Source organism: Xylaria bambusicola, assembly GCF_022495145.1.
Source record: "Xylaria bambusicola strain CBS 139988 unplaced genomic scaffold F5B22scaffold_2, whole genome shotgun sequence".
Taxonomy (NCBI): domain Eukaryota; kingdom Fungi; phylum Ascomycota; class Sordariomycetes; order Xylariales; family Xylariaceae; genus Xylaria; species Xylaria bambusicola.
The window spans coordinates 1,787,448-1,801,456 of NW_025953555.1; the positions used below are offsets into that span (position 1 = coordinate 1,787,448).

Here is a 14,009-nt window from a genome sequence, read left to right on the forward strand (position 1 = left end):
CAGTTCCATCCGTGAAATCACGAAATCCCGCCATGAGCTATATGCTGCAACCGTCAACTCGAGACGTTTCATCGTCGAAGTGTTGAGTGTTAGTGAGCATCGCAATGATTTCATTGCCAGTTGCTTTCAATACAACCGAGAGAATAATGAGCACGACCGAAAGGTTTGCTTGGATAACGCAATGCCGGTATACACGGTCATTTCGATGGAAGGGAATGACCAAATGGATCGTCTCTGCCCACAGAATAGCGAGTAAAGCAACCTCGAGAGAGACCGCTGTTATGATCTCAAAGCGAAGCAATCCATTGAGAAGCTCATAGAATGGGAAATTATTGGCATCCTCGCGAGAATAGTCCACGAAGCGCTCAGGCGAGCCGATGGTCACAATAGAATTTGCGACCAAGGCTGCAATCAAGGGTCACTATGATTGAGGGGATGAGCACTCATTGTCGCCATTACACAGCCTTGATATGCTCAACAACACGCCGCCTTTCGTCGCGTCCGATATAATGTATTGCGAAAGCTTCGATATACACGCTTTTCGCTAAGGAAATTATGAATATCGAGGCTATCCATGTAAGAAACCCCCGGATCAACTTCAGCCTCGAAGACTTGGACTGGCTGAGCTCTAGGTATGCCGGCATCTATCTCTCAAGATACTAGGGGGTTTTCCTTTTCAGCAACCGTACGGCAATCCATATGAGCGTACAAGAACCTCTCGTTCATACCTCAGTGCGTTTCGAAAATATTAGTTGGCACCTTACAACTCTTGCCAATGTGTATAAGCCTTGTCATTTTGGCCACGAAAACAACCACTTCCCTCATATCACCAAATGGCCAGGCTTCGACGCGATTTGTACATGGCATCGCGGATGCCGCCTCTATCCTCCAAGTTGTAGAGTCACGCTGTCGCATAGCGAGGTGTTTGACGTCGAGCAAGTCTCGCTACCGTCACGATACGTCGAGATCGAGTCCGATAAAGGTATCATAAAGCACTGCATACTACGAGAGAGACACCGTCAGAAAGGCAAACAGCTCAAAGCCATTGCTGTTGTGGCGAACCAGAAGTTGTAAGGACACTCGAGGAGAACTACAGCTGTCGTATTGGAAAATGCACCACCGCTTCGTGTGAAAACTATACGCTACCTGCGGCTCATCACGCATGCCTAGGAGCTCTCCGTCAAGCTCAACATCAAGCACGTCTGGGTAGACTCCCGGTGACGACTGGAAGTGGGAATCCGCAAATATGGCAGATCACTACCAGTATGCGTGACTCGCAGTCGCAGCAACCCGGACGCGTAATGACGATGGGTTGGTCGGGGAGTTTGAGACGAAGGGCCTGGCTCGCGTGACGCATCTGTTACATCAGGACTATTACGGCTCGCAACGGGGGTACTTCTACCTCTAATGCTCTGAAGTAAGATGACCTTATGGGACTACAGAAATGCCGTAGGGCGGATTGAGCTGCTCCATCGGGGAGGGGTGTTACTCAGGAGTGGCTTCTAAGCTGACGAATACTGGCGTTCGCGGACCTTGGCTTGTTCGTTCAGTGTTATTCGATATGATGAGGATGGCGACGAATGGGAGACTTCGGAGAAGCCTGACAGATTTTTCAAAATTTCTGGTGAGTATTTGTTACAACAATTTTGGCCCTTTCTCTCCGTGCCAGAGGGAACGTCAATTTCCCGCTAAATCCATAATGACTGGCTGATAAGTTCTCCTACTTACGCGAGATTACCCTTCAGTGGCAGATATCGCTTCAAGGGTAAGAGATGTGTTGTATTATGTTTTTAAACTTGATTTTGAAGTTTTTATTGTCGCCAAGGGTTTAATTTAATAACCTATCGCAGTTCTGAGATTCTCGGAAGTCATACGCCAGATGACCGTTGCTAACTTCGAATGGTGTTGTGGCGAGAGGCTGTCGAGTAAATACTTATGCCTTTAGCTAATGACATTTCCTGAGAACCGGCTTGTGGCGCTCTCTAGTATTGTGAGTGAGTATGGATGTGCTGCCAGTTGGTGTCCAGAGTGAGTAATCACCAACACCACTCCCCCCCCTTTGAGAGGTTTGGAGGTGACGCTTTTCTAGGTCTTCAAGGCACTTAGCATTTCTACACCACTTACAATACAGCTCAATCTTGCACTGGCGATTCCCAACCGTGACTATTACAGTGAGCGCAGAAAGTCAGGAGCAAAGAGTGGTGGTGATGAGACACTATGATATACATATCTTTGCGGTTCCTGATTCCGGGAAGCTCGGGATCATTTGTAGGAGTAAGTTGAACCAGGTCCGTGTGTTCGTGCGAAGTGTATATCAATGTAGTCCTAAGTATTCATGGAGACTAGAATAGCAATTGGCATGGGAAACAATGTCCCCTCGGGCCCCGCGGTGCGGCAGAGCAATGTCCACTGATCGTCTACTGATGGCTTGCTTGAGGGCTTCATACGTATACTCATCGACGCTGGCACCCTGAAACCAGGGTTTGGGCTTGCGGACGAATATACGCTGAGCAACATCTAGAGAGATGATGGGCGGGTTGCGGTCTTGGGCATCCCGGGTTTGCTAACATAAATACAAGCTTCATGGTACATTTGCGGACAAAGATGGCCGTACCGCAGCCGCCAACATAGCGGGCTACGGACCTAGCTTCGGTCGCGAGATGTGGCGTCGCGTCTCAGACGCCCGGTACCGTCGCCGGGTGGGCCTCGGTCCAACACCCGGGCTTCCAGTCCATTCTCTCAGGCGAGTGCGAGGGGCCAACTTTCGCGCTCGTTGCGGCAGTGGCACGAAAATTACAGGTAGGCTGGCTCATGGGTAATCTCAATCCTCATCTTACATACAGCATACGAGGTGTTGTACAGGTCCCGGGGTTCGAAACCAGAGACAGGGACCGCTAGGAGCGGATTGGCGTCGGGAGACTCTTCGGCGAGGAAGTGGGTATGGCATATGCGGTGACGGACAAGTCGGGGGTTTGGTTGGTTTGATTTACCTAGGATAAACGAAAATATCCCTTGTCTTCCCATATCACGCCGTCAGGTCTGTCTCTCAGGAACAAGGTGGTATAATGCTAGGAGAGAAGGGGTATTGACGCATGTTTATTAAGATCTGATTCTGATTCGCATCGCTTGGCCAGGCCGTGGAACATACGATACCATGTATCCAGATAATTTTGAGGTTGTACAACATCGTCAGCATGCTGTACACTACGCATTCATCACTGGCTTGGAGCAATGACCTTTCGTACGAAGTATCGTTGAATCAAAGTCTCTTGTGACACCACACCTCGCCCTTGAATGATGTCCTGCGAGTCTCGGGGCATGGCATCTTTCATGCCACTTCGTCCTGTATAGGCTAGAAAGCACGCACTAGCAGCAACATACCTAGTCTGTCCCATTCCTATGAGATGCATTGTAGTTTATGCCGTGTGCATTTATCCCCCGCGTCGTCCGTATCGGGCCTAATATAGCATAAACTCGTGGCAGCTCGGCTGCGTTCGGATTACCAAGCAGCTGGGTATTTTGCCGTCATGCCCAGCCTACCTACACACTGGCGGTTCTGTTATGCTAGTACATGTAGCGTTAAGTATGTGTGAATGAAGGTCGACGAGAGAGTGAGTGCCCGCCAAGTAGGAAGAGGATTCCAATGATGCTAGTACTTGCCTGAACTCGATTTCTAGATTCCCGAAACAGTAGTGTACACACTCCTAGTGCCAACCACGAAGGTCGCCGTTATCTGTCATGGAATCGAATCCTACAGCTACTTTCTATCAACCGGCGGTCGAGGAGGATGCATTAAGTTTCGAGTTTCACAGAGTAATGGTACTATGGTTGCTGGTTCTGAGTATAGTGGTTTCTGTAACCTCGGCTAGCATCCCAGCATCTGCGATCTGGGGAAAATGCAGTAGTCCGATCATTGTTCATCCACAGCCCCGTGACCGTACTACCTACATAGTCAGGACAAATTCTAACGAGTCTGTTCAAGAGAATTCCGCCGCCCGCTCCGCTGTTCTCCTTCACAGCCTGCTATCAGACACCACCTATCTCAGTGCTCCGCTGTAGCTTCTCCATCCAAAGGTGTACTTAAAGGCACCTACGTATCTAGAAGCTTTCTTGTTCCGGCTAGAGCAATGCAGGCGATCCCATGCCGGGGAGAGTTGCTGTTGATTGTTAACGCTGGGTACTTAATAGCCTTGCTAATACCCACACTCTCTTCCAAATTCTCTTCAACAAAGTTGGAAACAGCCATGCTACATCTGAAAATAGAGAGTACTATGTAGGCCATCAACTGTGTCAATAGGTCTGGTTATGGCACTAATTGTAAATAGCCTACCATAGTAGTTTCTTCATATCGTGCGTGTATGTTGAAGTTGTATGATAGGTAGTAGTTTCTGCCATGTTAGTACGAGTAGTACGGGATTATCTTGATCCCGGTGGTAAGAAACCGAAACCACTCCTTCTCAAGAAGTACATACTTATGCTATGTGAGAGATGCACTTCGTGTAGAAAGATGCAAGATACAGCAGATAGGCTTGCGGGTAGGCCTCCCCGGCTATTTACCTTCGCTCGTGTCCAGCTGCATACCTAACTATTAAATAGTGTACTACTCTATGTAGATCGCTGTGTAGGCAGATGGCCAGACCGAAGTCTGGTAATCGAATGATTCTTATCTCCCTGTAGTATTGGCCGGGCTCTTCCTTGCTCACTGGCGAGGCTCAAGCGTCCTCGCCATTATTCCACTAGGTACTTAACTGTGTATACATAGTATGTAGCGTAGTAGTGACCAATGGGAGCCATACAAGGCCAGTAATGAATACCATCTATATTCAACTTTATATAGATATACCAAGTAGGGATATTTGATGAACTCGGTGAGGCTTGTTCCTTGTCGATTGCCCTCTTGGATACCCACATGGTACTTACTTCGTAGTATACATCGCAGTAGGTACCTAAGTAACTACATATATCGCGGTGCTGGAGGTTCGCTCGCTGCAGTCAGTCAGTAGGTAAGCATCGCTAGTGTCGCTCACACATTTTGAACTCTTTCTAGAACCCTTCCCCGGTAAATAGAAGGTTCCTGCTTCCGAGAAGCTAGCAATGGCGAAAACACGTTTTCTAGGTCAGTCTGTCCGAGAGAAGAAGTGTTGCTTCCTGACCTGGCAAGTTGCAGCTACCTAGGTAGACTAATGGTCCCTTGCTCTTACATATATGTACATATGTAGGTACCCATTTACTAAGTTACATACATGTAGTTAATGTAGGTACTGTACTTAGTGCCTATATGTCCCTATGCTGGTAGTTAGGTACTGCTAGGTACAGAGGAGGAGTAGGGATGCCCACGCCGGGGCTCTTCATTGTCCACCACGTGTGGTGAAGGTATGCTACTTCGTACGTGATACCCTCATTGGTTTAGTGTATTTCATGCTGTGCAAATCATGACTACCTACCTACTTAGGTATTGGCATCTCTGTATGTTTTTTTTTTTTTTTTTTTTTTTTCCCAATCTGCAAATCTGTGTACGCGAGACGCCAGCATTTGGTGCAGATCTCAGTGTACATCTGCTGTCTAAGACGCATAAACGAAGGCGATGGGGAACCGGTATTCTCGCCCCTTTTCTCATCTGGAATGCTAACCTTTGTGGGTATACATAATCCATCGAGCCTATTCAATGACTACACTACATGGCAAATGACCACAGCCCACGGTGCAAGTGCCGTTGTGCCCATCAAATGACACCCCTCGTTGGGACCAACTGTGAAGAATTAATAGGGCCTTGGGAGGCGGATAGAAGTCTAGGCGGCCCGCCGGTATATCTGTGGATTGGCCTTACCTAGAGGATCATCATTCGATGACCCGAGTTGTAGATGAGGGAATGCTTGGAGCAATCTCAGCACAAATCAACACGCATTCCATTGGCCAATGGCTCAATGCAAGCCTGGAATGGCACATCGTACTCAACACACGAATATTAACCTACATGTAGGTATACGACGCCATCGTAGGATGGTCGGCAACCTTGCAACAGGGTTTAATAGAAGATGCTTATAGTTATCCTGCGTGTTTGAAGAGGTTGGTAGCTGTAATGTACGGGTAATATTGAATAAGGTCATCCGTCTACTCTGGGTATCGTAGGTATCAGCTCCCTCGACCAGATCGGATCATGACTTGAGTTTTGAGGCATTGTCGCTGAATTCTCTGTCTGTTGAAACCGAACAACCAACGGATAGCCGAGCTCTGATGTGAGTGAGATCCCGATACCCAATTTTGCAGAATATCCTTACTCAGTATCTGTTGTGTAATCTGGACATCACACCTGTCGGGCCTACATAACCTAAGATTCTTACCGCTCCAAAGAACCGAGCATCTAAAGCAACGCAAATGCGTTTCTGCAGGACCCGAGAACCTTGTTGAGAAGCGGTTGATGCTTTTCTGAATGCATCTCCCGCCTTTCTCTTTTTGTCAGCTCCTTTGACTTGGTTCGGAAAAGTGTGCACAGCGCCCTGCATACCTCCACTCACACCTCTCCCACCCAGCTCTCCCATACATCTGTACTATGTAGGTAGTACTGTAGCATGCTGGAACAGACTGAACGAGCCCTGTACCGTGACTTGATGGCGATGTAATACTACATGTATGTAGGTATGTACTTCGTATAGCTAGACCCCATCGGTTTGTTGGGATAGTATTGAAGTATGTACAGTAGTGCCCCTAGGCACATGTAGGTCGTACATATACTACTGGTTTGGCTCTTTCGATGGACTACCGGGTATTCTGCAAGCTCTACTCCAGCTTGCAACGTTATCAGTCCGTCTCAGAGCTTGGTCGAGACGCATCGAGGAAAGTCGAGACGAGGCATCACGTCTGATTTGAGCGAACGGGCAAACGCTCTGGGGAGGGGTTGCGCAGCACAGACGCGGAAGGGATTGGGCCAGGTTCTTCCGGGACGGGAGGCTTGATTACATACCTATCTGCGTACACTAGGTAGACTATGGCGGGCATATGTAGCGAGGTACATGTATGTAGGCATGTTGTACTGAAACTAGGTAGGTACCTACCTACTGTAGGTAGATACTGCCTACTACCAGTGCCCATTGAGTAGATATTCCGTATTGTACGGTTTATTGATCTTGAATTGATTATCATCCCTGACCTGGGCATCCGAAAGCGATTTGACGTCAACAATGTTCAAAACCATATACTAGATATAACATGATAATCAGAGATCACTACGAAACAACCCGATGTCCATTTCTATTGTTTTCATTCGCGGTATTGTGAAGCTACTTTGGTAGCAGTAGTCCCAAGCGAAAGTCCGTAATCTGACGTGTAGCATATTTAGTGTAAGTGTACGCTGAGTTTGGTAACAAGCGCATGCATGTTCGTATATCTAGGTATGCATCCGAGTCAATCCTTAGAACACAGATATGTCATGATACATGATTGACCTACCTACCTACCTACCTGTAGGCAATAGATAATGCACGCCTGATATATTCGATATAAAAGAAATTCTAGCAGAGGTAGCTACACGAGTAGGACAGAGGTGGGCACTTAAGTAATAGTACCATGTATGCCGGTAGTAGGTAGAGCGAATGTTGGATAGGAGTGATGGCGTCGTCCTTCTGCTTAGCTGATGGAGGGGCAGATACCATGCCTATGTACGTAGTACTGTATGTATGTAGAGTGGGCGGCAGGTACACTATCTAATAGAAGTAACATGGGACTCTACCAGGTACACAGTACAGCAACCTCAAATGGATACCGGTAGCTAAATATGTACTTAGTACCTCTTCCAATTCTACTAGCACCAGGAGTGCTGGCACAGCGTACCTACTTAGGCCAACCATCGATAGGCCCAGCACGCTTCCCTCTACTTACGTATATGTATACTGTACCTAGGTACTTCATAGGTAAGTATACCTAGGTAGGTTAGCTACTATTGCATGTAGTCGGATACCGGGCCCTCCCAAGCGGTTTGCTTAAGACGCTATGGCCTCCCTGGGGCCTCCCTGGGGCATACTGGGGGCCAACAGAACAAATAGTGTAGTGCCGTCAGGAGGACAGGTAGACCCCTTGTCTTCTGCCCCCTGTCTGCAATCCCTGCACAGCTAACGCACGCTACCACAGTAGCGCCAGGTAGCACCAAGTACCTAACCTGTAGTGCGCACCTCTGGGCACCTGCACGCAGCAAAACCGCAGCCAGAGAACCACCAGCATCGCCTCCTCTTTCGCGAGTAACCCCCCAATAGCCCCCCCCCCCCTAGTCAGCATCGAATTCGTCCTTCGCCTTTACCTCACTGCCTACCTACCTACCGTAGCCCACCGAACAACCAGGGCGCTTCTTCCACCACTCAAACCTCGTCGAGCCTGTCCTCATTTCTCGACCTGAGATCACAGGTCGACCCCTCCTACGTATATGTTTGTCTACTATATCGTCTAGTACGTTCGCAGCGCTTGCGAGGCAATCGCGAATCTATCAAACAAACCCACGCGAGGCCAATAGGAGTGCCATTGACGGGGACCTGGGTATTTTTGGCTTGGTTGGCTCCGTCGCACTCCGCCTTTTCCCCCCTGCCTTTCATTCATCAATCAACCTGCGCTTGAATGCTGTACCTCCTTTTATCGTCATCCAGCACAGACGCTCGCTGCTCGACGACCCGGGTCGAAAATCTCTCTGTTTCTGCAGTCTGAACAACAACACTCGCTATCCGTTACGTCGCACGAGAGCCGCCGGCCTGTCTTGATTCATCCGACCAGACTGGCCATCCGGCCTCGGTGTCTCACCTCATACGACGTGGTCCGGTCTACTGTTGTGCTTGTCTTTAGTCCAGGCAGACTATGACTTGATCTTACCCGCATTTTCTGTATCAACTTCGCCACAACCAAACAGCTTGTGATATCACGATGCTCATGACACAGTCCCCAGTCACTGCAATAGTCACTGCACAAGACTCCAATACGTACAACTCACGTAACCGTTCTCGATCTAACACGTACGATACCAACCCTGATTCTGCTGTCGACCTTTCTGCCTCGGCGTCATCGTTGGGCCGCTCCAGCGGTGATCGCAATTACTACAATTATAATTTCAAGATGAATGGGTTAATAAGTGCCTCACCTCCGGGCACCTTGTTTGTGCGGGCGCTTTACGATTACGAAGCCGACGACCGGACAAGTTTAAGCTTCCATGAAGGCGATGTTATTCAGGTTATCACGCAGTTGGAGAGTGGATGGTGGGACGGTGTGATAAACGGGGTACGCGGATGGTTTCCCAGCAATTATTGTCAAATCATCACGAATCCAGATGAGATGCCCGATCCAGCGCAGAATGGTGAGCCCTATCGAGAAGAATATGATGATGATTATGGAGACGAGGCCGAGAATGAGATGGAATCGGACTTGGATGAATTGAATCACTCGTCCTTTGGCGGAGAACGAAATACAAGCAGCAGGTCTGGAGCAGATTTCTGGATCCCACAGGCTACACCTGACGGTAGGCTATTCTATTTTAATACCATGACAGGTGAAAGCAGTTCGGAGCTGCCTCTCGAGTCACCCACTTCACTAAACGAGAGCGGGCCTCGTGATAGAATGCATGTAAACATCCCAGAGAAGACGCGACCGCCACCTGAACTATTGGCACGAGGTCTCGTGGATGATGACTCGGATGCAACTTCAGCGTCCGAACTCGACGGTGAATCACTACTGATGAGTTCGATGAGCTCAATAGTAAGTATCACCACTTATGGCACTCTTAGCCTGATGTAGCTGCTTACTTCTCCTTGCTAGCCCTCACGACAACGGCGCGCATTTGCCCACGACAGTATAGGTATATCGCCTTCGCCTTCTATGGACTCGATCAATGGTGCCTCAACGGGGACAAGATCTCGAGCTGACACTGGATTGACTAATACTACAATCCCAACGTCTGCTGGGCTGGGCCCCGCACCAGTTCTAGGGTCGGCCACATCCTTCACTGGAACCAGCTACAACTTGCCGCAACCTGCAAATCTACCCAATTCCTGCTTTGATTCTGGCAGTGCGGACCCCTTGACATGGCCCCTGCTTATAACAAATATGAAGAAAGCTATTGACAGGTACCGCGAGGCGATTACAAATGGCAACCGGTCCGAATATGTTAGCCGAGCTGAAGATATCTCAGACCATCTACGATTACTTCTCGCTGCCGGTTCGGGCACCACAGATAACCACTCCGGACAGCCTTCCATCATTTCCACTAACAAAGCGCTTTACCCTCACTTCCGTGATATGATGTCAAAGTTCTCAAAGCTAGTAATCTCATCACATATCGCAGCCGCTGACTGGCCAAACGCCGAATCCGTACAAAAGTGTTTGCAAGAAGCGGAGGGCGTTTTATTGGGAGTATTCAGCTTTGTTGATGTTGCGAGGCAGCAAAGAGGCGAGGCAATCCCTCGACTCTTTCCCGGTTTCGTCATCGGAAGCACCGTCGGAGGGAATTGGCAAAACAATGCGCTCGGCCCACGTGACCCCTTCATGTCGAACTACTTGGAAGACGACGATGGCATACCTGAGCCCACGAATGTGCTAGACGGTAAACTTCTAGACCGATTAGACGAACTCCGTCGAATGCTAGTCTCAAGTATTAGAGAGTTGGAGAAAAGCCTCAGTGTTCCGGACAAGATCGTCACGCCTTACAAACATGAGCTCATTGCAAATAACGTCTGCTCAGCGGGCAGCAAGGTTTTGGAAATGTTCAAGCCCTGGTTTGCCACAATCGAGTCAATTGACCTCTCATCCTTAGAAAATAACTTTCGAACACCTCAGTTGGCCGACTTCGCCATTAACAAGCAGAGCTTATACGACAATATCTCCGATATACTCTTGGCTTGCCAAGCTGTCGCTGGACCGTTAGGAGACGAGTGGGCTGAGGTCCGTGGTGAGCCTTTGGACCTCAGATTAGAGTTTACTCGGCAGTGTGCCAGAGCTTTAGAGACAAATTCTACGCACGTCACATTTGCATTACAACTTCTCTCAGAGCAAGTACATGCTAGTCTTCAACAGCAGCAAGAACAGCAGAGTGCCCGTCCACGTGACGATAACGTAAGAGGCACTCTCCACAGAGGCGAAACAATGCCGTATAATGGAACCGCACATGCTCGGTCCGAATCTCGCAGTGTATTAATGCGACCGCCACTTATCAGCTCGCAATCGTTCAGCGAGGGAGATAATACTGCACCTAACAACTTCAGGAAGGGTGACTTGTCAAAAGTTAGGAAAATTTTGGGAGATGACCCCACCCCTCAGACTGCTATTCCGCCGGTCGATGAGCCATACTTACGCCTTGACTTGGAACACGATTTGTCGTGGGATATGAAGACATCACCACCCTCGGTGAAAGGCGGTTCCCTGCTGGCGCTGGTAGAACAACTTACTCGTCATGATAAGCTTGACTCGAACTTTAACAACACTTTCCTGTTGACCTATCGATCCTTCACGACCTCACGAGAGCTTTTTGAACTACTCGTCAAACGTTTCAATATCCAGCCTCCAGAGGGTCTAAGCAACAGCGACTATGAGGCTTGGAGGGATCGGAAACTAAAGTTTATCAGATTCCGTATCGTCAACATTTTGAAGAGTTGGTTCGAAAATTTCTGGATGGAGGAGCCTAATGAAGAATCCATGCAAATAATACGTGATGTTTACGCATTCGCGGAACATACTCTCCCGTCCACGGAAACGCCAGGAGCTAAAGGTCTTAGCAGTGTCTTGGAAGCACATCTTACGGGCCAAGAAGTCTCCAAGAAGCGTCTGGTACAAACATTCGCTAACAACATTCCTACACCGATCATGCCCAAGAATATGAAGAAACTAAAGTTTTTGGATATCGATGTAACGGAGTTTGCGCGTCAGTTAACTATCATCGAGTCGAAGCTATATGCGAAGATTAAGCCGTCAGAGTGTCTTAATAAGACATGGCAAAAGAAGGTTGCTGAAGGAGAGCCAGAGCCTGCTCCTAACGTGAAAGCCCTCATCTTACATTCGAATCAAATGACAAATTGGGTGGCAGAAATGATCTTGTCTCAGATGGATGTCAAGAAGCGAGTTGTTGTAATAAGGCATTTTGTGTCTGTTGCAGATGTAAGGAACCATATCTTACTGATCTTATAACAATGGTCACTAACGATTATAGAAATGTCGTGGCATGAACAACTTTTCGACGCTAACATCTATTATTTCTGCCCTCACAACAGCTCCTATAGCTCGCCTGAAACGAACGTGGGACCAAGTCCCCGCTCGTACCAACGCAGTATTAGAGAGTATGCGGCGACTAATGGCCAGCACAAAGAACTTTGCCGAATATAGAGAGGCTTTGCATACCACCAACCCTCCATGTATTCCATTCTTCGGTGAGACTCATTATCGGGCCATACGCAAATGGATAACCACTAACAGTTTGCCCATTTTTAGGTGTGTATCTTACGGATCTGACCTTCATAGAAGACGGCATTCCTTCGATACTGAAGAAGACAAATATGATCAATTTTGCCAAGCGTGCAAAGACGGCCGAAGTGATTCGTGATATCCAACAATATCAAAATGCCCCATACGCCCTGCAGCCGGTTCCCGAGTTGCACGATTATATTCTAAGCAATATGCAAGCTGCATGCGATGTGCATGAGATGTACGACAAAAGCTTGCAGGTCGAACCTCGTGAACGCGAGGATGAGAAAATTGTCAGGTACGTATCATCACTCTAGCAGTGCAAGAACTTGAAGCCCCCTCTTGATGTTTCAGTCATTATCGCTAATTCAAATGAACGTATAGAGTCTTAGCTGAATCTGGCTTCCTGTAAGCGACTTGACGTCACCGGGTGTGTTTACTATTTCAGGCATTGCTACTCCCTCGCAGAACAGATGTTCTAGGAGGATATCAGAGCCTTTGCACCGTGGCCCCTTCCTGTGACCACGGGTTTCACTGTGACAGGAGTCGACTTCCCTCCCTTCCCAACAGGCACTCAGGCAGATAGATGTACAAAACACAATTCCATCGGACAATCTGTTAATGAGAACGATATACAATGATGGGTGCAAACAGCGCCAAGTGCAGCTTAGCCTGCCAAGATTAGTTACGAATATTACAGGGACTCCTGGTAACGTCAAAAACTGGAGTGTACGAGATTTTCACAAGCGAGCAGGCTCTAAATTTACATTTGCAAGAATAGGATTTCACATGGCATGTTAGTCTTAGGACCGGGAATGTAGAATCCCAATAATTGTTCGAATGGACTGGAAATTGGCGGGGGCAGTTGTTAACAACGGAAGGGCTTAAAAAGCCCCCATATTCATGATGATGACGGAACAAAATACAGCTAGGTCAACGAGGCATGAAAGACGATCTCAGCATGGCACAGGATTTGTTATATCTCGATATCAAACTCTCAAAGTTACCATGTTGGACGGTGTAAAGAGAGGATAATCCTGTTGGTATTGTCCTATTTTTCTTCTACACGGTATAGACAAAGGTTAGAAATGCCTTTACAATGGAAGTTCCTCCCCGAACAAGTTTGTGGGACTCCTACCTACTACTGTTTATGTGCCTTTTCTGGTTGGTGATACAACCCACTCTCAAAGAATATCGTCCGTCTTATGCGCAGTAAGAAACGAACTCGCGTCAAAACATGTCAAGCTATGAGTTGGTCTAACCATTGTAGACGTGACATATTGTTAGGCTATCCCTTATTCTTCATCACAGGTTTATCCTATCATTCTTGCCTACGCTGTAGGGGTAAGTTAAAAAAAAAAAAAAACAGCAGGGGGGTTAAGGAGGGGCAGCTCAGCTGCGAAGAAGGAAGATCAACGCCGGATTGTTGATTGGACTGCTGAAGAGTTGGCGGGACGCACCGTTGCGGCGCGGGGCATACCTTTCTTATAACAACACTCTGTGCGTGGATCAATTTAAGCAATACAGCGAGCATTAGGGAGGTCTTCTTTGTGTATAACACATACTGTTATAGCATAGTAGATAGGCTT

General features: G+C 48.0%; 2 protein-coding genes across 2 annotated transcripts; one reads left to right on the forward strand and one right to left on the reverse strand.

Annotated features, from left to right (window-relative positions):
• Positions 1-37: 37 nt before the first annotated feature.
• F5B22DRAFT_641770 (uncharacterized protein) lies at positions 38-915 on the reverse strand (the record flags this gene model as incomplete). The annotated part of the gene is made up of 2 exons (XM_047978030.1): positions 38-405; positions 765-915. The coding sequence occupies 2 exons, from the start codon at positions 913-915 to the stop codon at positions 38-40; spliced, it is 519 nt and encodes a 172-aa protein (XP_047835990.1).
• Positions 916-9,090: 8,175 nt separating this feature from the next.
• On the forward strand, positions 9,091-12,737 carry F5B22DRAFT_633072 (ras GEF; the record flags this gene model as incomplete). Its single annotated transcript, XM_047976789.1, has 4 exons — positions 9,091-9,726; positions 9,787-12,117; positions 12,170-12,386; positions 12,448-12,737. The coding sequence occupies 4 exons, from the start codon at positions 9,091-9,093 to the stop codon at positions 12,735-12,737; spliced, it is 3,474 nt and encodes a 1,157-aa protein (XP_047835991.1).
• Between the last annotated feature and the right edge of the window lie 1,272 nt (positions 12,738-14,009).